The sequence below is a fragment of the Mirounga leonina genome, unplaced genomic scaffold, assembly GCF_011800145.1.
Source record: "Mirounga leonina isolate KUSES-001 unplaced genomic scaffold, KU_Mleo_1.0 Mir_94, whole genome shotgun sequence".
Lineage (NCBI taxonomy): Eukaryota > Metazoa > Chordata > Mammalia > Carnivora > Phocidae > Mirounga > Mirounga leonina.
Window position 1 is genome coordinate 47,501,848 of NW_023270855.1, and position 26,573 is coordinate 47,528,420.

At 52.9% G+C, this 26,573-nt stretch overlaps 1 protein-coding gene across 1 annotated transcript in view; it reads right to left on the reverse strand.

Moving 5' to 3' along the window:
- Positions 1-616: 616 nt before the first annotated feature.
- Positions 617-26,573, reverse strand: part of AP1M1 (adaptor related protein complex 1 subunit mu 1) — a 28,952-nt gene continuing 2,995 nt past the window's right edge. Inside the window, exons 2-12 of the mRNA XM_034998723.1 lie at positions 23,876-24,032; positions 21,775-21,842; positions 19,982-20,112; positions 19,063-19,210; positions 9,781-9,907; positions 8,550-8,692; positions 8,014-8,085; positions 7,439-7,597; positions 2,305-2,430; positions 1,620-1,695; positions 617-1,493 (exon numbers count right to left, since the gene is read on the reverse strand). Coding sequence (XP_034854614.1) covers positions 1,471-1,493; positions 1,620-1,695; positions 2,305-2,430; positions 7,439-7,597; positions 8,014-8,085; positions 8,550-8,692; positions 9,781-9,907; positions 19,063-19,210; positions 19,982-20,112; positions 21,775-21,842; positions 23,876-24,032 — 1,230 coding nt within the window. The 3' untranslated portion in view covers positions 617-1,470. The remainder of the gene's footprint in view (positions 1,494-1,619; positions 1,696-2,304; positions 2,431-7,438; positions 7,598-8,013; positions 8,086-8,549; positions 8,693-9,780; positions 9,908-19,062; positions 19,211-19,981; positions 20,113-21,774; positions 21,843-23,875; positions 24,033-26,573) is intronic.

Consider the following 26,573-nt stretch of genomic DNA (forward strand, 5'->3'; position numbering starts at 1 on the left):
GAAATGCTATTGGACCCATGGTCTCTTCTGGAGGGAGGCCAGGCTGTGGATGTGGGTGTGGGCAGTGAGGGAGGGGGCATCAAGGGTACCTCCAGCAGCTCTGGCCTGAGCCCTGGGCCAGGGTGGTATCCTTAACTCAATGCAGCTGAAAGGCCAAGCTCCTACTTGGGCTGATGCCCACCAGTCCTCCAAGGGGGAGCTGGGTGATATGGGAGAGGGCCAGGGGAGCACAGCCCTTGAAGGAAGAGGGGGGGATCCAGGCGGGGGCGGCGGCGGAGGAGGTGGGGGGGGGGGGTGAGGCAGGTGCCCGCTGTGGGAAGACAGGGTGCTTCCTGCCTGTGCGCCCCCCACGGTCCCCTCTGTGGACCAGGCAGCGGTTCTCAAACCCCAGCGCACACGTGAATCCGTGGAGCCTGTGAAGTCTGCCTCGGCAGGTCAGGGTGGATCTGTGGATGTGCGTTCCAAATGAGCTCAAAGGGGACACGGACGCCGCTGCTCTGAGGAGCACACGGAGGAAGACTGGCGGGGGGCGGGGGGTGATGGGAGCCCCGCCCCCGCCCTGCTCGCCCAGGAGGAGTCGGCCCCATGCTCCGTCTGAGGGAAGGCAGGCAGCGTGTTTCCGTAATGGACTTTAATGTAATCGTGACACGAACACAGGCAGGGTGGTGGTGGGTGACCAAGCACAGATGTGGATGACCTGTGCCCCCAACCCTCCGAGGCCAGCAGTCCTCGCTGGACACCACTTCCCTGGGGGGACAAACACTGATGTGGCTGAGTTACGGCCTCACATGGCACGGTGGGCCCTGGGAAGGCCCCTCCGCTGAAGCCTCGGGCAAGAGGCAATGAGCCTCCGCCGAGAGGCGCGGGCCAGGGTTGGGCCAGACGCAGGAGGGAACCCAGTGTCATGTGGGCCTTGCTGAGGAGGAGGGCACTCTGCCCTCACGAAGTGCTGCCCGAGAGCTTCAGGACAAGGGGTGGGAGGTGCGGACAGTGAGGTTCACGTGAACAACAAGGAACGAACGAGACAGAAATTAGGAACACTCATGAACCTACAACATTCAACAGAATGGCAACCAAACGGCAGCCTGGCCAGCCTGGCCAGAGGCCGTGTGCGGCCAGCGGCCGGGTGAGCACTTCCCCTCTTTGTGGTGCCTGGGAGCTCACCAGCACAGAAGGCTGTATTTGATCTCTAGAGGGAAAGATTTTGTTTCCTTCCCCTCAAACGGACTCAGGGGGCAGAGACAAGACTTCTCGAAGATGAGCTTCTTCCGGGAGAAGGGACCCAGAGATGAGAGTGGCAACGGCAGAGCAGGTGTGCCTGGAAAAGGAGGGGTCCCCGGGAGGAGCCGGGAGGGTGGCCTGTGGCCAGGGGTGCCCCTCCTCCATCCAGCAGGCTTGGCAGGTGCTTCCTCCTGGTGCTTCCGCCAGGAGCCCCAGCGCCGGGGCCGGGGGCGCTGGCTGCATGGCCCCTTACTGGGTCCGGAGCTGGTAATCTAGAATCAGGGAGGGAGGCCTTGGTTTTCTGCACTGTACCTGTGGGGGAGGGGCCGCCCCCCAACCCTGGGGCTGCTCCACGCGCACCACCCTCTCAGTAGCGCGCACGGGTGGGCTGCACGCACCTCCGTTCTGAGTGATGTAGCGGACCCACGGCAGAGCCTGGTAGCCGCTCTTCTCGATGATCTTCAGGTAGCGCACCTATAGGGCACAGGCAGCAGGGCCCTGAGCATGTACACGCTGTCCCCTCCTGGTCCCCCCACCACTCCCCACAGAGGCCGGGGGGGGGGGGGGGGCGGGGTGGTGTGATGAGGAGTGGCCCAGCATGGGCCCCCACGGGGCAGTGGGAGGGGGCGGGAGGGGCGGGTACCTGTCCATAGCATGTGGACGCTGTGGGAGGGAGGAGTCACACTGGAAGGGGCGGAAAAGAGCCAGGGTGTGTGTGCACTCCCAGGCACAGCCCTCCAGCAGATTCCTGGGGAGGGGGACCCAGAGTTCACTTCCCCTCACAGATCTGCCCCGGAGCTGCCTAGGAAAACAGGCCCCATGGTGGCAAAGTGCGTGGACACTAGAGGCTCGGACTCTAGTTCTGGGGGTCAAACCAATCTCTGAGCTCGGAGCCGAAACACAGGGTCAGGTCTGAACTGACAGGTGTGGAGAGAGGCAGAAGCAGGGCAGCACCGCGGTGGCCCCGGGACAGACTGACCAGCACCCTCGCCTAAGCTGTCGTCTGCAGCTCTCTGAGCCGGAACGGACACCTGGGCCTGCCCATGTCTGCTCCGGGGCCCTGGAGAGCCCGGCCACGTGTACCTGGATGCCAGAGGTAGTGAAGTAGGGGATCTCAAACTTGACGCTGATCGGGGGCTTGCCCTCCTTGTCCTCCGCTTCCACGCTGGGCAGGCCGAAGTGGGCCCGCATCAGGTACTCCTTGCCCCCCTGGAGGAGTACACGAGGTAGAGATGGTCAGGCCAACAGCTACCCCCAGAGAGTTCCAGGTTGCTGGCCTGGCCACTGAGCCCCTTCCTGCGTGGCTGTGGTCACCCAGAGTCTCAGATCCTCCAACGCACTTATATTTACCCGAGGCTTCACGGACTGTCCTGCCGGCTGAGCCGGGCAGATCAAAGGCATGCTGGGGAAAACCAGTGAATTCCAAGGATCAAGAGTTTCACAAACTCTCAGGGAGGGAGGACTAGTTGCTTCAAGGAAGCCTAGCCTGACAGGACAGGCCTCAGGAAGGAAGAGGGGGCACAGACATACAGACAGTGCAGATGCCACCATGGGACACGTGCCCCTGCCCAGGCCAGAGTCCGAGTGAACACCCCACATGCCCAACGTCCAGCAGGCGGTGTGTGCAAGCACAGGGGGAAAGGTCAAAGTGAGGGATGGTGAACAGAGGGAGGTAACAAAAGTAAGAGACTGAGGTCGGGGGCTGACTGATGAGTTGGACTGGTGTCCTGTCCCAGAGGGTACGGAAGGGGGCAGCTCTGGCCCCAGAGGCTGAGCAGTGACTAGAGATGGGGCCTGAGGCAGGGCCAGGAAGGCCTGGAAACCCAGTCCGGCACAGGAGGAAGGCATCTTGGTCTGGTTGTCCAGGGGCCCGGTGTGTCTCACCTAGAGCAGTGGGGAGCAAAGAGAGCACAGCTCTGGCCACACCCAGGACCCTGTAGTTGTTGATCCCCAGGGCTGTGGCAGGAGTGGCTGCCGACCAGGGCTGGGGGCCGTCCTTGCGCGTCTCGGGTAGAGCAGAGCCGAGCCCCGGCTCCCCAGGGCCGCGCTCAGGCTCCTCGCCCTGGGATGGTGCCAGTCTGCTCACCAGCGCCAGGGCCAGCGTGAGAGCGGGGGCTCTGCCCGAGTCAGGGACATGTGCTGAGTAAAGACTCTGGCACAACGAGGGGAGAATAATGTGGTCCCAGCAGCAGACAAAGCAGGCGGCAAAGGAATAAAATCAGCTCCACCAGCCTGTGTATGAGACAATAACCAGACCCCAAATCTGAGCCTCATGAAGACAAAAGGGAAAATGAAAGCAAAAGCACATGCAGACGGGCGGGCCTTCCCAGCGGAGTGGTGGAAGTCTGCTCCCCTACCCTGGGTCCATCGTGTCGTTGTCAACGGGTTTAATGCTCGCACGGACCAGAAAGACCTACAGGCTGGCGCACAGACCAAAACACAGCTCTGTGCCGCGAAAGTGGACAAAAGCTACGCCAGCAGGAAGAGTGGGTGAAGGCGCGCCAGCGAGGGGCAGACTAAACACCGCAGGGGCTGCCGTCAGGGCAGGAAGGGAGGGCCACGGTCCTAGAGGCTGCAGTCCCACAATCCACAGGGAAGGTATCATAGTCATGAGTGTCTACGAGCGCCAACTAACAGGGCGGCAACCTCTGTTAGGCAGATGCTACACGACGTGCAAAGGGAACCAGAGGAAGGCAGCGCTGACCGGGCGGACACCGCCACTGCGTCACGACAGACCTCGTGGGCTCCCTACCCCGGTCACAGAAACCTTGTCTTCCTCCCCAGTGCACCTGCGGTATTTACAAACTCGACCTTCTGTTAGCACACAGTGGACACTTCGAGAAATCCCAGAAGTAGAAACAGTAAGAATAACACTCTCTGGCTTTAGTGCTCCGAATCAGTGGTGAGGAGAAATGAAAATCAGAAGGCCCACCCCCTAGGAAATTTAAAAAGAACCACCGGGGCGCATGGGTGGCTCAGCTGGTTGAGCGTCTGACTCGTGACCTCAGCTCAGGTCATGATCTCGGGGTCCTGCAATCGAGCCCCGCGCTGGGCTCCACACTCAGCAGGGAGTCTGCTTGAGATTCTCTTTCCCTCTGCCCCGCCCCCAGGCTCATGCTTGCTCTCTCTAAAATAAATAAGTAAATCTTTAAAAAAACAACAACAACCAACTCTCTATCCAGTTACAGAATTTCTAGATGAGCAAGTCAAATACTACATGTCAGAATCTATGGGTTGCACAGGTAAGGCAGGGCTTAGAGGAACATCTTGAATTAATACAAATTTTAAAGCAAAATCATCAAATGAAAATACCTAACTTGAGGGGCGCCTGGGTGGCTCAGTCGTTAAGCGTCTGCCTTCGGCTCAGGTCATGATCCCAGGGTCCTGGGATCGAGTCCCACATCAGGCTCCCTGCTCTGCGGGGAGCCTGCTTCTCCCTCTCCCACTTCCCCTGCTTGTGTTCCCTCTCTCGCTGTGTTTCTCTGTCAAATAAATAAATAAAATCTTTAAAAAAAAAAAAAAAGAAAATACCTAACTTGAAAAATTAGAACAAAGAAAGGATGAAGAAATGCAAATTAAAGACTTACAAAAGACAGAAAAATATCACAACAAAATTAAAATACAAACCTGGAGAGAAAAAACAAAAAGACAAGCTACTAGGCAGCCTTATCCAGGGAAACAGAAGACCCAAATACACACAAGAAGAAAGAATAAGGAAGAAGTAACCATCATAAGTGAATGAAAAGGAAAAAAAGACCACTTTCTCCAACTTGGCAAACCTGGTTAGGATGGATAATTTTGAAGGGAAATATAATTTACCCAAACAGTCTCCAACAGAAATAGAAACTCTGAAGGACCTGATTTCCAGAGAAGAGATGGAGAAAGTAGTCGAGATCCAGAAGGTCACACAGCCAAATTCTATCAACCTTCTCAAGACCAGACGATGTCCCGGCCACTTAAACGGTTCTGCAGCATGGAGACGGGACACAGAGTAATAACGAAGCAGGTATAACACGAATACCTGACAGAGAGTGCACCAAAAAAAAATCAACCTCCATTATGATTATCAAAGTGAAAATGTTATGTACAATCTTATCGATAGAATCCAACGGTGCATTGAAAAGGAAAGATACCTCAATCGGGTGGAGCTTACCAGAATGCAGGGATGGTCCAGCTCCACCCATTGACAGACCTGAACTGACAGACACTGAAGGGGCACCTGGGTAAGTCTGTTACCCATTTGTGCCAAAACCGCAGTAAAGTAGGGCTGGATCGAGTCCACGGCCCAACGCGGCATCGCACTTGGAGGGGGCACCTGGCTGGTGTCTCCGGGTGGGGGCAAACCAGAGGCCACTGTCCACCACCACTACAGGCCCCGGAGAGAGCAGCCAAGGCAAGGAGGCACCAGAGCCATCAAATGCCCAAGAAGAGCAGAGGAGAAGGGAAAACTGCATCTGGCTGCAAAAGATACAAAAGAATATCTGAAAATCCACGGGAATTGAAAGAAAAACTACCCTAAAGCAGACACCCAGTAAGGAACCAGGGCGTGAAACTACTATGCAAACAGTGGCTACCTGCTGGAAGACACGGCGGAAGACAAGACCCCACTCACCAGAACACTGACTTAGGCTCATCTTAACAAGAAACGGACAAACTGGCAGGAACCTTGGGGGCTCCTGAGGATGGGGCGAGCAGTTCTGCGGCTTTCATCTGGTTCCAGGCACATGAATGTGTCCCCCCTGAGGAAATTCATCGAACTGTCCACATTTCATCTGTCTACTTTTCTGCATGTTGTACTTCAATGAAAGTACTTTTTAAACCAAGGGAGAGGCTATATGAGGTGTATAAGGTAAACACGAAGACGGCCCCCAAAGCACTGAGGTGAGACAGGCACAAAGCCTCATAAGGAAGTTAGCTCTTCCTACTCGACTTATAAATTTAGTGCAAACAAACTGATTCTAAAATTCATAAGGAACACCAAACAAGTAAGCAAGGAAGAATCACCAGGAAACAAACAAGTGATGTGGGTGTGTGTGGGGGGGTGGGGGTGGGGCTGCCTTTATCAGATGTTAAAACAGAGAATAAAGCTCTGAGTTAAAATATGGCCTTGCTGCGTGGACAGAGAGACAACAGGACATTCAGAAAGAGATCTAATGCCGCGTGAAAATCTGATATTTAATAAACATGGCATTTCAAACCACAGGGGAGAAGATGGACTTTTTAGTAAACGATGTTCAAAAACTGAATGGCCATTTGGAAAAAGATAAAACTGGACCCGTACCTCCCCCCATTTACCAGACCTAGTTCTGAAAGCACCTAAAACCTAAGGTGAAAAATGCCACTGTACAGGTTCTAGAAGCAAATATAGGTGAATTCCTTTATATCTGGGAATGGTGAAGCCTTTCAAAGCATGACTTACAATTCAGATGCAATAAAAAGACCAGAAAATCTGACTACATTAAATAATAATGAAACAAAGAAGCAATCAAAAAAGGTCACACAGCAAAAACTACCAGAAACAAAGCCAAAAGATAAACATTAAATTGGGGAAAACCATTTGCGACTTACATCAAAGAAAAAGTGCTCAACTTGCCCATATATAAAGAGCTCTCAGAAACAAAGAAAATGACCAAACCTGAAAAAAAAATGAGCAAGAGATGGCTGCTACGGTTTCCAGAGAAAGAAATGCAAATGGCCCTCAGACATAAAAAAAGGAGCTCCATCTTGTTTATAATGAGAAAAAGGCAATGGGCCATAATTGGCACGGGAACACACATCCACCTTCCAGGCTCTCTGGGCACTTCTGCTGCAAACCCAGACTCCAGTGCTGAAAATCCTGAACACAAGCCAGGCAGCTATGCCAGCATGAAGTGCTCGACATTCCTGGAGCTGGTGCTGGATTCCTGAAACCCACACTGCTCAGGCCTCGAGGCAGTCTGGTCCCCTCGAGGGAAGCTGAGTTCTGAACCAGTGTTGGAGAGAGGGCGGCGGGGAAGATGCCCTGATCCTGGAGATAGGCTGGTCACACACAAGCTGCCTCTGCCAGCTCCAGCTTTCCATCCTTGCTCGGCCAGCCCTCAGCTCTCCTCTGCTGGCCTCCCAGAACCCCCAGGTGGGGATCGAGGCCCTTCGAGGCTGCTGTACTGTGATGGGCACAGGGAGCAGGTGGGGTGTGGGTGGAAGTTAAGAGGGGCATCCCACTGAAAAGGGCGCTCACCGGGAAGGACTTGATGGACCACACGATCTCACTGTTCTCGGGGACCCACTTGACACTCCCCACCGTTGTCTTGAACTTGGGGGAGTCGGCATCGTTGGGCACGGGGATGTGGATCTCTACGTTGTTGGCCGTTGACCGCCGCTTGAACTGGCTCTTGGCCTGGAGATGAGACCAGTGCAGCCAAGGTTGTGGAAGGCACAGGTCAGACAACCCAGCCCCCACCCCACCTGCTCCCACCAGGGCCCTACACCCCTTGGCCTGGCCTGGGGGCCCCACCAAGCCGACCCCCAGTCCTCCAGGCACAGCTCACAGCCTCTCACCCACCTGAGATTCTCCCTATGCCCTCCAGTCCCCTTGACCGTCAGGGCTCCCTGTCCTTCCCTCTGGCTCACAGTGAGGCAGCACAAGCATCAGCCACAGGCCTTACCTCCCAGGATAGGGAACACAGAGCCCCATGGGGCCCCTGCCCTGGTTAGGACCCTGTGCCAAAGGCCCTGAACAGGCAGGGCCATCCACCAGCCCCCCACTTACTGCCCGTGGCCCAGGCTGACGCTGTGTGTGGGACGGGCACGTACCTTGATCATGTACTCGATGCGGCTGTGGGAATGCTTTTCAATCACGGACTCGATCCATATCAAGGGCTTCACCTATTGGGGAGAGTGAAGGTGGCACTCACGCATGGTCATTTTACAGAGGCCCATCTCACAGAGGGGAAACTGAGGCCTGGGGAAAGGGACCATGTGCCCAGGTGTGAGCCCAGCATGCCAACGCCCTATGGAAGGAGTCCACAGCCAGACCGGGATGGACATAGAGACCGATGGGCATCTGTGAAAATGCAGAAAACATCACTGGGGCTGCCTAGAATGGGGTCTAGCCCCTCAGAAAGTTGAGAGCCCCAAGCTGTCGAACATGGGCTCTGTGGAGCCTGGGCAGCCCGTGGGAGCTGTTGCCTACCCTGGGTGTCACCTTGTGGATGTGAGACTCATCCTGGATGGGGACTATTCCCACCCACCGGGGAGGAGGTGGGAGCCTGTCTGGGGCCTCCACACACTGCCCACTGCTGTCTGGGTGGAAGCCCGCCCCAGGGGCAGGTGCCTGTGGGCACACTCACGTGGGTGTTGAGGCGGTAGGACATGAGCTCAAACTCGCCATCTGGAGGGATGAAGGAGATGGTGCGGTCGTTCTCGAAGCGCGAGAGTCGCACACACTGGTGGAACTTCACGTCCTCCAGCTCCACGGACTTGCTTTTGCCACCTGAGGAGAGGCAGGGGTAAGGGCAGGACAGACCCTGGGCGCTCTGGGTCACTCTGTCAGCAACGCTTCCACTGCCTGGGGCTCACCCCTGGCAGAGCAGAGCTGCCCCTCAAATCTGTGGGTCACAAAGGCCAAGGGGCCCAGGTTCCCAGACAATCTCCCCTGTCCCTCCTCAGCCCCTTGGAAGCCTCGTCACATCCTGACACTGGGCACATGCTGAGGGCAGGGCTGGGCGGCCTGGTTCACTCGGAGTCCGCAGCAGCTAGCTCAGGGTCTGGCCAGGGCTCCCGCTCAGGACATATTTGCCGAATGACTAATAGACTGGGCTGGGGATGCACGGTGACAGCTCAGGGCTCCCAGTGCGTCCTGGCCCCCATCATCCCATGGGTTCTCAGTTCCTGTCTTGGTTTTCCATCCCACAGAGGAGCTGTGCAGGCCGGGCCAGCCAGGGACAGGAGCCGCCCTGATGGGCCAACACCACAGAGGCCCTCAGTCCTGCTGCCGTGGAGGTTAGGTCCGACGGCGCGGCCACTGCTCCTGCGGCTGGCGGTCCAGTTTGTAAACACAGACCCTCAGTAAGCCGGGCCCTGCGGTCACTGTGGCCCCTGCCCCAGCACAGCGAGTGCCATGTCCAGGCCAGGTGGTGAGAGCTGGAACCACTGTGCACAGCCTTAGAGCAGCCCAGACCCCGCGCCCCACCCGGGGACAGGAGGTCCGCAGGGAGAGGAGAGAACAAGGCCTAACCTTGAGCCCGCAGCTCCCTCCAAGATGGTGTAGCACAGGGTCTCGGACCTGCTGCGTGACCCTCCCTGAACTTAACATCTAAGGCACTGGCCCATGTCCTCTGGCCCGGGGGGTGGTAAGGGGACTTGACTTTGGGATCTTCACTCTTCTGTATTTTCTATGTCCAGGTATCGATGTATTAGTTTTCACAGTTATCTTGTCCACAATGTGAAAATGTGTCTGAAGCAAGTGCTTGAGATCCGTGTGTTCCCTCACGCAGCTCAATATCCCCTCAGCGCCGCTCTGAGCTCAGCGTGAGGCCCGCTCTGGCCACAGGGACGCCGTGGGGCTGGCGGGGTACTCACGGCCTGTGTTGTCGAAGAGGACCTTGTCATTGAGGCCCAGGCGCAGCTCGGGCATGCCTGACAGGAAGACCCGCATCTTGATAGAGCCCACGATCTCGCTGCGCAGCACATTGCCATTGGCACTGACCTGGGGGATGGTGAGGTGGGCATGAGGGGAGGTCCCTGCTCACCCAGCTGCCCCATTCTCAATGCCCTTCTCACCATCCCGAGCTGGGTGAGCCTCACCTTCCTCCCATCCAGCCTTTGTGCAGGGCCACAGGGGCCGACACATGGGCCCTGCCCTCTCGGTCTCAGGCCACATAGGCAGGCCTCTCTCGGAGCAGGCCACACTTCCTTTTCTTGAAATCTGTTTCTCCATATGGGGCCTGAGGCCACCCAGCCTATGTCCCCTACTTCCTAAAGATGGGGCTTCCAGGGCCCTGACCCCTCCGTGCTCCCCAGGGTGCCTGAAGTCTGATACCACTGATCCAAAGTAACCGTGTATTTAAACAGATATAGTCATGACAGTAAGTGACTGAGCCCTTCTTCTGCCCCAGGCGGGGCTCTGCGTGCCTCAACAGCCTGCAGGCCAGGGCGCTGACTCGGGTGACCCTCTACCTCACGTGCAGACCAGGAAGCATCTGAGTGCGATAAGTCACGGCAGGCCACCAGGCAAGCCCTGAGACTGTCCTGAGGGAGCCAGGCTGCTGCAACACCTCTTCACACGCCCATTTTAGATACAAGGACACTGAGGCACAGGGCAGAGGCCGCACGGTGGCTGGCAGAGGCGCTAGGGCCACAGCTGTGACCACCACCCCATATCAGCACGTCCACACCCACAGGCGAGGGCCAGGGCTACAAAACGCAGGGGCCTCGGGGCCGCACAGGCCACTCCTCAGAGGGGCCAGCCACACTCACATGGTGCAGGGCCCGAGTTGCCTCTCTCTGCAGAGGAGGAGGAGAATCTGTCCAGCTTTTAACTCGAGTGTCTGGAAAGCACCACATGCACACACGCAAGCGCTCCGCCTCTGAGGGAGGCAGAGAACTAAGGCACCAAGTAGATGACAACCCCAGGAAAGGCACACAACAGGACAGCAGGCCCTGCACGGTCTGGCTCCATCACCCCCCCTTGCTCACTATACTCCGGCCACATGGCCTCTCACTGTCCCCACTTGGCAGGCAGCTCCCTGCCCCCACAGCACACAGCAGCCACCTCTTCCTCCCCTGCCTCTCGACAGCTCTGTCTGCCCACCCATCTCTGTCCCCGCTCTGGTGAGGGGCTGTGTCGGGCTCCTCCCTGCTGGGCCAGCACAAGGACAGCGCCTGGGGGCAGAAGGTCCTCAGAAAGCACGTGCCAACATGGGCCCTCGCTGGCTGGCCAGGCTCTGGCACTCTGACCGGCCTTACTCAGGGGGCCCTCCATGCTCCTAGCTGTGACTGCCCCTGGATTGGGAGGGCTATCTTCCTCCTGGGGAGTAGGGACTGCACAGCCCTCTGTAACTGAACATGTGAGGTCATGAACGCTGGGAAGGCAGGCTCAGTAGTGGAGCAGAAAAGCCGTGCAGCCCACCAGGCTAATCTCAGCCCTGCAGGCAGCAACCAGGACGGGTGGGCGCAGAAGAGATGTCTGCTGAGCTGCTTTCAGTACATCACTACGTCCAGATGACCAGAATCTGGAGGCCCACGTTGACTCAGCTGCCAGCTCTGCAATCAGACTCAGGAAGATGGTGTTCCAACACGTCTCCAATATCCACACCCACCTCGTGCTGCCCCGTATATGGAAGATCAGGGGTCCTTCGGGCACAGACACATGCTGTGGTGCACTGGGGCTGGACACACCTTGAACTCCTAGTGCTTTCACATACAGCTATTTGGAAACTGCTCCTTGGGATTTGCTTTTCTACCCCAAGACACTCTAGAGTTAGAGGGACCATGTTCTTGGCTCAATGAACGATTCAGACAAAGGTCCCAAGACAGGAGGGGCATGCAGTTACTGAGGCCACTGTCTTGCTCCATGACTTAAACAGTAAGAAGGCAAATATGCTTACATTAGGTCCACTGGGAGAATCTGTTGGGGAAGCACTCTCGACAATTTCACAAGCAGGAACTCACCCTTCCAGGAATCCCGCTCACGTACGGGACATATCCCAAACACAAGTCTGAGGATGAACAAGCTTGCTCCTTTCTGCACTGTCTGCAGCTGCTGGAAATGGGCACACCCGAGCGAGCCGCATGATGGGCTTGGCCCAGTCATGGTAATCTCCAAAGTGAAGACGAAGCAGGCTGCAGGTGACACGGGGTCGGCTTGCATCCTCTTTCCCTGCCACTGACTACAACGACAAACCTGGGCAGGGTGCCTGGGCAACCATGGAAGACTGAAAGGTGCAGCAGGTGGATCGTGGATCGGGAAAGAACCACTGTAGGAGCAGCGCCCTCCCTGCCTCCCCTCCGTGGGGAAGTGTAGAGGAAACCTGGAAGTGGAAGCGAGCACTGGGGTGCAGACTGAGCTCACGGAAGCCTCTAGCTCTGGCTTCAGGGCCAGAAGGGGAACTCCTGCCTCTTAGAGGGAGTACAGAAATCCCCTAATCCCCCCCTTTTGTCTGTTCTCTCACACGCAGGCCCCAGGCAACCCAGCTGCTATTCCCAGAGGGTGGGGCAAACCCAGGACGGGGGCCCACTGCAGACAAGCATGACAGAATGGGGATCTAGAGCCCCCAGCGAGGTGGTCACAGTACCAAAAAGGGATGCCCCAAGCAGCTGGAAAGTACCAGAAAGACAGCTAAGAATGAGGCGTCCAGGGAAACAAACCATGCAGTTCTAAACCAGAGCTCTAGAACTGGGCATGAGTGGCTATGATCCTAATTAGTATGTCAAAGACTTTGAGAGACAAACTGCACAGTCCCAGACCGACCAGCAGGTGGAGCATACGCCGGATAAGCTCAAATAGCAAATGGCATGAAGGCTTTGAAAACTGAAAACTGAACTGATACTCATGGCCCACAGATTGGGGGTTACAACTTGTGGCCTGAACCTAACCAGGTCAACTGTCAGCTGAAACACAAATATTGACATTTCTGGTATAATCTAAACAATACCTAGACTATTATAATATTCAAAAAGTCCAGGATCGAATCTAAAACTACTTGGCATACAAAGAACCATGACAACTTTAGCTCACATGGAAAATACAGTTAACAGGTGCCAACACTGACGCAAATGCTGGGATTATCTGACAAAGACTTTAAATAGCTAGGTAAAAATCACAAACACCCTGGCAACAAATGTTAAAATAGAAAGTCTCAGCAGAGAAACAGACTACAGGAAAAAGGGTCAAATGGAAATTTTAGAACTAATAAATACAATGACTGAAATACAAAACTTGCTGGATGGGCTCAATAGCAGAATGGGGACAAAACAGGAAAGGGTCAGTGAACTTGAAGACAGAGCAAAAGGAATCATCCAATCTAAACAACAAAAAGAAAAAAAAAAGGTGGGATAAAATAAAAAGAGCCTCAGAAGCCCTTGGGTCACTGACAAAAGGTCTAACATTCATGTCCCTGGAGTCCAAAAAGAAAGGAGAAAGAGTGAAATGATGCAAACCTATTTGAGGAAACACTGGCTGAAAATGTCCCAATTTTGGTAGAAGACCATAAGCCTACAGATGTGAGAAGCCGAACAAATCCCAAACAGTAGAAATCCAAAGATAACCATACCCAGACACATCATAATCTATCTGCTAAAAATGAAAGACAAAGACAAAATCTGGAAGGCATCTTGAGAAACACAAGCCATTACCTACAGGGGATACGAGTTTGAGTGACTGTGGATTTCTCATCATGAAGCATGGAGCCCCAAGGGATGGCAGGACATTTTCAAGGTGCCAAAGGAGAACTGCCAACCCAGAACCTGTTACCCAGTCAAAATACCCTTCAGAATGAAGGTGAAATGAAGACATTCTCAGATGAGGGAAAACCAAGCTGATCTGTTCCGAAAGAATTGCTAAAAGCAGCTTTTTAGGTGGAAGGGACATGTTCCCAGAAGGAAACCTGGAAAGTCAGGAAATCAAGGGAAAGCAACTGAAGTGGCAAATGTCTCGGTTATGTGGAAGACTGTTGTTCTTCCCCTCTTGATTGCTTTCAAGTACGTCTGAAAATTGAAAGCAAAAATCTTAACACTGTCTGGGGCACCTGGGTGGCTCAGTCGGTTAAGTGTCTTCCTTTGGCTCAAGTCATGATCCCAGGCTCCCTGCTCAGTGGGGAGTCTGCTTGTCCCTCTTCTTCTGCCCCTCCCCACTGCTCATGCTCTCCCTCACTGTCTCCCTCACCTTCTCTTGCTCTCTCAAATAAATAAAATCTTTTTAAAAAGTCTGAACACTGTCTGATGTGGTTTCCAATGTATCTAGATGAATATATGGAACAACTCTAGCATCAAGAGGTAGGAAAGTTTCTGGATCCCAACTGAAGTGATAAAATATTGATTCTAAGTAGATGATGAAAAGGTAAGTATGCATTTTATAGCAACAACTAGAAAAAACTATACAAAGAGATACAGTAATGACCACAATGAAGAAATGAAATGGAATGCTAAAAATATTCAAACAGACCACAGAAGGATAGGGAAAAAAAAAAAAAAAACCCAAAGGAATGAAAAATAGAGGGAATAAAAAGAAAACAAATAATACAACAGTAGACTTTAATCTAACATATTAATAGTTACTGTAAGTATAAATGCTCTAAACATATTAATTAAAAGACCGAGACTCCCAGAATAGATTTTTTAAAATGACCCAGTTTGAGCACCGGGTAACGTACGGAAGTGTCGAATCACTATATTGTACACCTGAAACTAATATTACACTGTATGTTACCTTACTGGAGTTTAAATAAAACCCTTTTAAAAATGACCCAGTTATATGTTGTCTACAAGATATATGATACGGGTAAGTTAAAAATAAAAGGACAGGGTGCCTGGCTGGCTCAGTCAGTAGAATGTACTTTTGATCTCAGGGTTGTGAGCTTGAGCCCCCACATTGGAGATAGAGATTACTAAAAAACAAAATTTTTAAAAATAAAATAAAAGGATTAGAAAAAGAAGTAAAAGGATAGAAAGACATATAATGTGTACACACTGATCAAAGGAACTCTAGAGTGACAATATTAATAGCAAAAAAGACTTCAGAGCAAAAAAATTACCAGGGATAATTAGAGACATTATATAATGACAAAAGAAAGGGTCGGTTCACCAAGGAAACATAAGAATCCTAAATGTGCTTGCGCCTATCAGCACAATGTCAAAATTTGCTAAGCAAAGACATTAATTCACAATTAACAGCTGGAGCTTTTAATACTCCGTCAATAATAGGTAGAACTAGTAGCCAGAAAATTAGCAAAAAAAGCTAGAAGAATTGAACATCACCAACCAAGAGGATTTAATTGGCATTTACAGAACACTCAACCCAACAATAGCAAAATATACATTTTTTTTCAAGTGCATATGGAAAATTCATCAAGACAGATCATATTCTGGGTCATTAAAATAAACTTTAACAAATTTAAAGAATTGACGTGTAAAAAGTATATTCTTAGATAATAATGCAATTAAATTAAAAATCAGTGACAGTAACAGAAATATCTGCAAACATTTAAAAATTAAACAACACACTTTTGTTAAATAATCCATGGGTCAAAAAGGAAGTCTCAAGGGAAATTTGAACTTTTTCTGAACAAAAATGAAAATTCAACATACCAATTACGGGATGCAGCTAAAGCATTACTTAGACATTAAAAGCATTAGATATTTATATTAGAAAAGAGGTTTCAAATCAGTATCTTCAGTTTCCAACTTAAGCAACTAGAAAAAGAAGAGCAAAATGAACCCAAATCACAGAGAAGAAAATACCAGTGCTAACAGCAGAAATCAATGAAATTGAAAACAGAAAAACAACAGAGAAAATCAATGAAAGCAAAAGCCAATTCTTGGTAAAGATCAATAAAATAGATGAAACTCTCACAAAACTGACAAAGAAAAAAGAAATATGACATAAATGGCCAATATCTGGAATGAAAGAGGGGACATCAGCATAGACCCTGCAGACATTAAAGAAACAATAAGGGAATACTATAAACAACACTATGCACATAAACTCAATGACTTCGATGAAATGGACCAGCTTCTTAAAAACAACACACTACCAAACTCACCTAAGATGAAAGAGAAAATCTGAATAATCCTGTAACAATTAAAGGATTGAAATTTGTAGTTAAAAATATTCTGAAAAAGGGGTGCCTGGGTGGCTCAGTTGGTTAAGCATCCAATTCTTGATTTTGGCCCAGGTCATGATGTCAGGGTGGTGAGATCGAGCCCTGAGTCAGGCTCCACACCCAGTGTGGAGCCTGCTGAAGATTTTCTCTTTCCTTCTGCCCCTCCTCTCTCTTAAAAAAAAAATTCTGAAAAAGATATCTCTAGGCTCAGATAGTTTCACAGGTGAATTCTACCAAATAGAATAAAAAATATACAATTTATGACACCTTCAAAAAAATGAAATACTTAGTTATAACTCTAAAAAAAGTAAACGTGGTAAAAACTACCAATGTTGATGAAAGAAATCAAAGATGACCTAACTAATCCAGTATTTGTGGATTCTGAGACTTAATATACGAAAGATATCAATTTTCTCCTACACTGATTAATAGAATTATTTAATACAATACCAATCAAAATTCCAGCAGGATCTTTTTGTAGATATAGATAAGCTGATTCTAAAAATTTTTTTACAAAGGAACTAAATAGCTAAAACAATTTTGAAAAAGGAAGAATGTTGGCAGGATCATATAATCTGATTTTCAGACTTAATAAAGTTACAGTTATCAAGACAGTGAGGTATGGGCTAATGAACAGATATACAGATCAATGGAATAGAAAAGAGTCCAGAAACAGACTCGCATGAATATGGCCAATTGCTTTTTGACAAAAATACAAAAGCAATTCAATGGAGAAAGGGATAGTTTTTTCAAAAAATGATATTGGAACACTGTTCTAGACGCAAAAAAACTGCATATAAACTTCCTACCTTATATAAAACTTAACTCAAAATTGATCATGGATCTAAATAAAATTATAAAACTTTTTGAAGAAATTTAGGAGGAAACCTATATGACCTTGGGTTTGGCAATGAGTTCTCAGACATGGCACCAAAAGCACACAGACGAAAAAATCGATAACTGGACTTCCTCAAAATTAAAAACTTTTGTCCTGGGCGCCTGGGTGGCTCAGTCATTAAGCGTCTGCCTTCGGCTCAGGTCATGATCCCAGGGTCCTGGGATTGAGCCCCACATCGGGCTCCCTGCTTGGCGGGAAGCCTGCTTCTCCCTCTCCCACTCCCCCTCCTTGTGTTCCCTCTCTCGCTGTGTCTCTCTCTGTCAAATAAATAAATAAAATCTTTTTAAAAAACCCAAAAAACTTTTGTCCTGTGGAAGATACTGCACCAAAAGAATGAAAAGACAAGTGATGGACTGGGAGAAAACATCTGCAAATCACGTATCTGATGAGAGACTTGTATCCAGGATATATAAAGAACTTTCAAAATCCAAAAACCATAAAAAAAAAACCCAGCTTAAAAACACTCAAAAGACACGAAAAGACACTTCTCCAAAGATGGTATATGGACGACAAAGAAGCACATGAAGAGGTGGTTATCATTAGTCATTAGGGAACTTACAAATTAAAGCCGTGATGAGCTAACACAACACACCGATTAGGATGGCGAAAATCAAAATACTGATCAAGGATGTGGAGCAACCAGAACTCTCATCCACCGCTGGTGAAAAGGAAAAGATGGTGCAGCCACTCTGGAAAATGGTTTGGCAGTTTCTTATAAAGTTAAACATACACTTACCATATGACCCAGCAATCCCACTCCTGGGTATTTGCCCTAGAGAAATGAAAACTTCTGTCTACACACAAACCTGTACGTGAAACATTTACAGCAACTCTATTCACAACCGCCCAACATTAGAAACAACCCTTCAATCAGTGAATGGATAAACAAGGTGTGGTTCAGGATATAAAATAAATGTAAGTAAATATAAGAAGAAATAAACTTTCGATAAACAACAGTAACTTGGATGAATCTCAAAGGCATTATGCTAAGTAGAAAAAGCCAGACTCAAAAGGTCACATACTGTATGATTCCATTCATAGGACAATCTCAAAAAGACACTAGAGAAGTCCCCCCACACCATCCCTTATCTGCAGGAGATACGTTCCAAGACCCCGTGGATGCCTGAAACCAGACAGTACCGAATCTTCTATATTTTTTTTCCTATACACATATATTTCTAATAAAGTTTAATTTATAAATGAGGCACAGTGAGAGATGAACAATGAACTAATAATAAAATGGGACAATTAGAACAATATACTATAAGATATGTGAATGTGGTTTCTCTCTCTCTCTCTCAAAACATCTGATTGTACTAGACCCACCCTTCTCTTGTAATGATGAGAGAGGACAAAATGCCCTCATGATGACACAAAGCAAAGTGAATGACATGGGCCTTGTGATGTAGCATGATGCAGTGGCTGACCTGACAAGTCAGGAGGAAGACCATCTGATTCTGGACCACGGTTGACTGGGGAAGAGAAACTGTGGAGTGGGGGGGGCTACCGGATAGTGATGGGGACCTGAGCGGTGGCCGCTGGGCAGGGGGGAGGCGGAAGGGTGGGACTACCAAGGGGTGGGCAGGAGGGAGGTTTTAGAGGGGATGTGCATCCTGATTATATAGCAGTGGGCTACAAAAATCTGTACATGTGCTAAAATTAACGGAAAAGAAAGTCAATTTTATTTAGTGATAATTTAAAAAATTACATCAAAGGAAAAAACAAATGTGCACAAAACAGTCGAACAATAACGAAGTAAGTTGTGGGAGAACCACATCTTATGCTCTCAGCTTTACAGAAAGACAGCGCGTGTTTGTAAATGTACAGAATGGGACCCGAAAGGATGATAATGAATCTTAAGTGAGGTGGTCTCTCTGAATATAGAGGCCTTTGCTTTCTGACTTTCCACCCTGCTTTAAACAGCAACAACCGCAATGTGCCTGCATTGATTCTAAGTAGGAACAAAAGCTAGTGAAAACAGGCTCCCCAGCTGCAATGAGTGGCCTAAACCTGCTGATCAGCTGTCACACAGAAAGTAAACGTCTCTCAGGGCCTTGCTAGTTGTAAAAGTCCAGCTGCTTTTATTTCAATTATAGAGAAGACAAAATTTCTCTAAACGAAGAAAAGAAAAGAAAGGAAGCCTACCAAGAGGTTGACGGACTCGATGACGTCCAAGAACACCTCGTTCTTCCGGTACTTGATGCCCTCGGATCGCCAGGACACTGCATTGGTGACGGTGGCTGGAGGCCTTGGGGCCCCCGTTTCCAGCTTGTGGCCTTCCTGAGTGATGTACCTGTGGGACCACACCCAGAGTAAGGACTTGGGGCACCAACATTTTGGAAACAGCCCCTCCCTGTAGCAGGTTCTAGAAAAGGCAGGCTCTGGTTTCACCTGGGCTGTTTAACACAAGAATATCTTACGATATCCAAAAAGCCCCAATAAATTCAAGTTACAATGAGCGCACAGCGTTCATTTTGCGGGGGGCGGAGGGGGGGGCAAGGAGACCGCACTGGCAAGGAAACCGGAGTGGGCACGAACTGCTCTCCTGCTGGGCGGGCAGAGGACACTAACCCCGGGGAGGGGGGGAAGCTGGTGACCCCAATCCCACCTGGGGAGCACCAGGCACGAGATGCGGGCCAGCGACGTGGCTTCTCCGAGTGTCCCTCTGTGCCATGCAAAATGGGGAGCTGCGCCCCTCACTCTGAAAGGAGTGAAGGTGAAGCACTCGCAACAGGGCCTGGTGCACAGGAGGGACTTGATCCACCCGCCCCGGTGCGGAGGGCAGGGCAGGACTGCCGACAAGAATGCGTCTGTCATGTATGACAGTGAAAACAAAGGCAGGTGACTCCCTAACGACAAGGCACTTAGCGCACCACCTGGTACCAGGGACCTGCTCGTGCTCGGGGGGATGCTGAACGGCCAAGACTCTACAACCGCCCGGGGACAGCCGGAGACAGGGTGGCGGCCCCCAACGTGAAGGCACATTCGCTTCCTCCTGTCTCCACACCTGACCACATCAACGCTGCGATGTTGCCAGGCCTGGGTCCCCGCCCTGCCCACTCACTCCTGCAGGATCTTGCTGTCGGTGGTCTGGGGGTAGCCGAAGTCCATGAGCTCGTCCAGCAGCTCGTAGATGATGACAAAGTTGTCGCGGATGCTCTCCTCCTCCAGCTCCTTGAAGTACTCTGAAAACACCTGTGGTGGGGGGTCATGGTGGCGGCAGATGGAGTGAGATAGGGCCAAGGAAGGGGGGTGCCCGCACAAAGCCGCCTGCCCTTTATGCCCATGCCCACAAGCTGCAGCTGCCCATGTGCGAGCCGTGGCGACATGCCACATGCCAGGCCTTGGGCTGGGAGACCGTGGGCAGGAGAACAACCCTGGCTGCCTGAGAGGCAGGAAGCAGGCTGCGGGTGGGGCAGGCGACCTCGGGGGGGTGGGGGGGTGGGGGGGTGGAGGGGGGCCTGGGCAGAAGCCCTGCATCTCCACCCCCGTGGGTTCCCTCTCCTCTCCTCCCTGACGGTTCCCCCCTCCACCCGCCCAGGTCTAGGGCCTCATCGGAGCTTCTCTTTAATCCCCACTGTAACTGTCACCCTTTGCCTGAGTCACAAGTGACTCAGGTGAGGGGCAAGAGCCACTGGGGTCAGAACAAGTGGTTCTTCCGGACTCTTCCAACTCCCCTGAGCTGTGGACACCCCCCCCCCCCCCCAGTTCAATAGAAAATTAAGAGGATCAAAGAAGGGAGGGGAGAAAAGTTTCATTAGCACTAACCCTGAAGGAAAGCCACCGAGGCAAAAAGGAAATGCCAAACGCTGCAGGGAGGAGAACCTTCCTCCTTCCCCCTTTCCCCATCTCTGGTCCGCGGATGTCCCTCTGCACTCTGGCACCAGCCACTGGGCCTCTATTCGGAAATCACTCCTGCGATGGCGCCACTGCTCTGGCATGAAGGCCTACTCCTCAGCCCAAACTCAGGCTCCCCGGGGGACACATGCTCTCCTGCCCACTGCTCAGACCGACCTACTTCCCACTGTCCAGCACAGTGGCTCCTGACTAGCTGCAAGTGGCACCACCTGAGGACGACAGCTCTCCTGCGCCCACCCCAGGCCTCCTGGGTCCGATTCTCCACTTTCTTCCACCCCATGGCCCCTGCTCCAGCCAGGCCCCTCCATTTCTCCTCTGGAAGCCCACAACAACCTCCTCACTGGCCTCCCTGCCGCCTTCAAGTTCTTCCTCCACTTAACAGCCAGCTCGACAATCTTAACTCCAATCGGGTCTCGTCAGTCTCCCGCTTAAAGTTCCCCACCATCTCTCATCAGGCTTGGAACGAAATCCGAATTCCTCACTAGGCCCTGTGCGTCCCTGACCCCACAGTCTAGCCCCGCCCACCTTGCTGACCTCAGCCCCACACCGTCCTGAGCACACTGGCCAGTCTGATGGTCCCTGACCGTACCATACCACACGCACTCCTGCCCCAGGGCCTTTGCATGTGCTGCTCTCACTGCCTCCTCATCTCTGAGCAGAATTTGGTTCTGCCCTCCTCCTGGCTAGCCTACCTCCCTAAGCTCTGACTCTCAGCTGGCCCCCGGCCACCCTTCTACAGCCAATTGTGGGGCACAGCTGTCCCTCCTGGAGTCAGGGCGCACTGACCCGCCCTGAGCTCCACCTCTTGTTCACTTTCCCTTCCTCACCATGTCAAAGAGACACCGTCAAAGGCCATAAAATCCCACAAACGGGGCAGCTGGAGCTCCCCTTCCCATTTCCTGGGGTTCTAGCCCCAGAACTCCCTGGGAGGCTGCAGCCCTCGGGTGGCTGGTGTGGGCAGAGGCACACAGCAGAGAAGGGGACTGTGACTCAACTCACCTGTACCACCTTATAAAGGAAGGAGAACACCAGCGACACACAGGCGTTCTTCTTGGATGTGGCAACCACTGCATGGTGGCCCCAGTTAAGGAGTGTTCAGAGGCCTGGGCTGCTGCCTCGCAGACCCCGATTCACTGCAGGTCTTGGGAGGACCCCCACGGCTACTCTGGGCTCAGAACCTCCCTCAACCCAACCCCCAGCCATTCACTTGGCCTCCAGGGGGTTACTGAGCTTATGGTCTGAGCCAGGCCTGAGACACTGCAGTCACCAGAAGTGGCCCCAGCCCCAAAGGAATCCTCCATGACAGAGAGGCAGCAGGGGACACAGAGAACCCACCCCAGCCACTGGCTTGGGGGTGAGAGGCTGCCCTGAGGAGGTGATAATCTGAGCTGACAGCCAAAGCCCAGCGTGGTGGTAACGGTACACCTTGGGTGGGGTGAACAACCCAGGGTGGGGAGGCAGCGCGGCTCTTTCTGGGAGCAGAAAGCAGGACCACCATTGGTCCTTCCCCAAAAGCCAATGGCTTATGTGATCCCGCTGAGGTGCAGGGCTGCCCAGCCAGGCTCCAGCGGGAGCAGCCGGGGCCAATGCTGGCTCGAGCCCTTCCTGCAAGCCCTGGCTCCTAAAGCAAACCTTTTTAATAGAATCTCCATTTTCTTACTTGTTTGATGGGGACATGACAGTGGATTCATCGAGGTGATGTGTATACAGTGTGTGGTACAGACTCTCCCTCCCACATAGGGAAGGGTCAGCACGTGCTGAGCACTTCCTGCTCCTTTCCCTAAAGAGCCTCGAGCTACCTGGGGAGGCTGGGTCCTCCACTGCAGGTCCATGTGCTGTGCCCTGGACGTGCCCATTCATGACACGCCTGTGCCACCTGGCCCCTGGGGCTGAGCTGGGAGCTCCAGGGGAAAGGGACGGCAGGGCCCACGTCCACCTCATTTCCTGCCTAGAGCAGGGACCCAGGAAACGGATGCGGGGCCAGTCAAAGGAGTGCTGGCCTCCCTCCTCCAGGCTGGGACCACATGCCCTTTAGGTGCTTTCTAAGGAGGGACAGTAGGCCCTCAAGGCCGGGCCCTGCTGGAAATTGTCACCCGACAGTGGAACTAGGGAGCAGGAAGGGGGTAATGGGCAGCAGGACCCAGAGAGGTAAGCCACTGCCGTGTCCTCCCTGGCTGCCCACATGTGAGACCGGGGCCCGGCTGGAAACTGGTCAGACGGCTCCTGCTGAGCTCACACCATCGCCACCTCCACACCCGGGCAGCCACCGCCCAGACCCAGGGCGGCTTCACAGACGGCCAACTCCTGGCTTACAGGCCGCCTGGGGGACTCTGTAGAGCTGCCCCCCGGGCCCTCCAGAGAGCGAGGGGAAGGAGAAACAGAGGCTGCAGGAGCTGGACCTCAGGGTGCCAGACGAGGGTCACAGGCCGGCACCCTTGCTGTAATGTGCGCACGAGGCACTTGCGATGGGCGCGTGAACACGCACACTCTGACCCCTGCCTTGTCGCCCCCTCTCCGTACCTGCTCCTGTGCCCTGTAGTCTGGCCTCTGCGCTACAGCCGGAAACCTTTCGCAAACGCACATCTGGCTTTGTGTCACCCCTCTGCCTAAAACCCTCCAAGGGCTTCCCATCAAAGGTGATATACTAGGAGACCCCTCAGTGCTGCTGACCACTTGGGCCTCACTCCCACCGCACGCCCCCTTTCCCGCGCTCTAGCCACCCCCACTGCGGCTTCCAGAATGAGCCTCGCTTTCCCTCTGCAGAGCTCCTGTCCGGGCCTATCGTTCCTCGTGTCTGCCTACTGCTCTGGAGAGTGGACACCTGGTCTTCCTGAGGTCTCCTCCAGATGTCACCTCCTCAGGGAAGTCTTCCTGGATCCCCAGACTAGATGAGGTCCCCTGCCGTACCCTCTCCTCTCCTAGCAGCCATCACATTTGCTCCTGTGTGTTCCCCGCTCATCCCCTCAGGCTGCAGGGAACTCCGGGAGGGGCTGCCTGAGCCAGCCTGGAGCCAGGCGAGGCCGGGTACTGGAAGCTCTCGGTTGCCCATGTGTGTGCGCGCACACAGGAGGTCCCTGGGAGCTCCCCCGCAAAGGGATACGATACAGATTGTTGTGCTTGATCCACATGAAGCGGACTCCCCCGTGGGCCAGGATGGGCGACAGCATCCCTTCCTCCTCCTTCTCCATCAGGATAGGCATGAAGTGCTCCACCTCTGACATGTCCACGTCGCCACGGTAATTCCGGCAGATGAGCACCTGGGCCGGGAGTGGGGGCGGGGGGGACACTGCTTTCACTGTGAGCCCCACAAGCCAGGTACTGGGGTGGGGAGGTGAGAACGCCAACCTCCCTCACCACAGGGACCCTAGTCACACCCCTGTCCATCAGAGACTCCAGGCCATGCTGATCTCTGTCCCCCAGGGAATTCCTCAAGGAGAGCATTTCCCAAAGTGAACTCCACAGGGGCCAACCGGGTGCTCTGCAGGGGAGGGGAATATGGGGCAACGGTCCAGGACTGAGTCAACTGGGAGATGCCAGGTTAAAACAGCTTCCTGTAGGCTCTTGCTGCAGACCTTCCCAGAGCCTTTCCTATGCTAACATACCCCACTTTTCGCTGTGTCAGGGTACCTGTTCAGGGGACACTGGTACCCGGAGACTTAACCCAGGACAAGCACTTTGGTAAAGTCTGGCAGGCTCTCACACAGGTAAACCTAGCTTAAGACCCAGCCATTCCTCTCTTAGGTAAAGTATTTACCCAAGAGAAATGAAACCCTACATCCACGTGAAGACCCGTATCCACTGCAGCTTTATTGTACATGGACTGGGCTGGACAGAGAGCCAATGTCCTCCAACAGATGAACAGAAACAAGAACTGTGTCCATCCATAGCCCAGAAGGCCCCTCAGCCACGAGGAGTGACTACTGACTCGGGCGGCAGCTCAGGGGCCTCCCAGGACCACCGGGCCAGGTGAGCAACCAGACAACGGACAGCATATCCCGTCCCACGGGATTCCACTTACATAAAGCCCTCGGAAGTGGTGACAGAAAGCACGTCAGTGGCGGCCTGGGGACGGGCTGGACACAAGGGGTGTAAGGAAGCCTCAGAGGGTGATGGAGTGTATGCATACGGCCTCCTGGGTTTACACAGTGACTGAACTCATCAAAGAAATGCAGTTTGGTCCACGTAAGCGACCCCTCCCTGAAGGGACAAGGAGGCAGCCGAGGGTCTGCCAGGCTGCGAGAGGCTCTATCTGGAGACACGGCCTAGAGCCGCTCCCACGAGCCCGGGGGGACAGCTGCTGCAGGACTCAGCCCCGAGCTGAGCTGGGCCCTGCGGAGCTGACCGCGCGGCGCAGCGCCGGCCTCAGAACCTGCAGTCCCACAAAATACACTGTCTTTGTTGTTTCAAGCCAGGACAGAGAATCGGAAAGAAAGCGTCAAAACGAGAACCTCTTTCCTAGTTTCCCTTTCCTGGTCTATGCCCTCTTCCTGCTGAGGTCCAGAAGGCCTTAGGGACCCAGCACCCAGTGGGTGAGCTGACGGGCACATGGGCCAGGCCTGGGCTAAGGGACTCCCGTGCACCCCGACATATACTCCTTGCCGGGAATACACACCGGCCCTGCCACGAGGCGGGACTGTTAGTCTGAGAGAGATGCACAGTGATGTCCAGAAAGCTGGCACCACCGGCCCGAGGTCACACAGCCAGCAAAGGCGAGTCCAGATTCTAACCAGTTCTCATCCCCTGCACGGCCCCTTCTGCTCCCTAAACTGCTTTCCTGGGCTTCCCAAGGCCCATCTTCTTCCCCAGGTATACAACTCTGGGGGCTGCAGCTGGCAGGGAGCCCCAAGCCCCCAGACTGCTCAAAGGAAAGAGCAGAGAGCAACTTCCCTTGCTCACTTCCATTACCAGGGCTGCAAAGAGGTCAGCTCATCCAACAAGCAGGCACTGGGTGCCCTCTACTGCACACCATGCTGGGCCTGGGGACACAGAGGTGACCAAAACAGAGTCCCTGCATTGCTTAGAAGGAACTGAGAGCCTCCCGAGGGTGTGACCTTCAAACTGAGGCCCGAGGGGATGGGGGGATAGAGGCAGAGGGACTAGGGTGGCTGGAGCCACAGGGTAGAGTCAGGGGTGCAGCCCACGGTGGGACCTGGGAGCGCTGGTTAGGTGGAGTGAGGACAACCTCAGAGCTTGGGCTGCAGGTCCCAGATGAGAGGACAAAGGCAGGAGACAGGACAGATTGAAGGGAGGCAGGCAATGTTGAGGTGACAAACCCCTACCCTTATGGCTGCTCTTGACCCCCACAAAAAAGCGAGAGGGGTCTTCTTAAGCAGAACTCACACTGGGATTCTCCCTGCTGAAACTGCTGTCTACCCCAGTCTCCCCTCATGCTGAAAACAAACTGCAAGTTGAACCTCATGGCAAACTGATTCTTCATGGCCCCGCCAACGCCTCTCTGTCCATCTGGCCCCCACCCGCACCCCCAGGTCACTCTATTCCAGCCTTCCTGGTCCCCTAGCTGCTCTCTGAACTATCCACATCTATTCCTGCTTCAAGGCCTTTGCACGTGCAGTTCCCTCTGCCCAGAATGCCCTGGCCTCTTCTAGTTGCTCAAGCCTCACCTCAGATGGCACCTCCTCTAAGTCTTCCTTGCTTGCCCTGCCAAAGAGATCATATTTTGTCCCTCTTTACCCCAACTTCACTTTTCCTTCACTGCCCACAACACTGCTGCACTGTAATTTCTATCCTCTTTTATGGTCTGTCCCTTTTGCCGGAGTCTAAGACTCCCTGAGAACGAT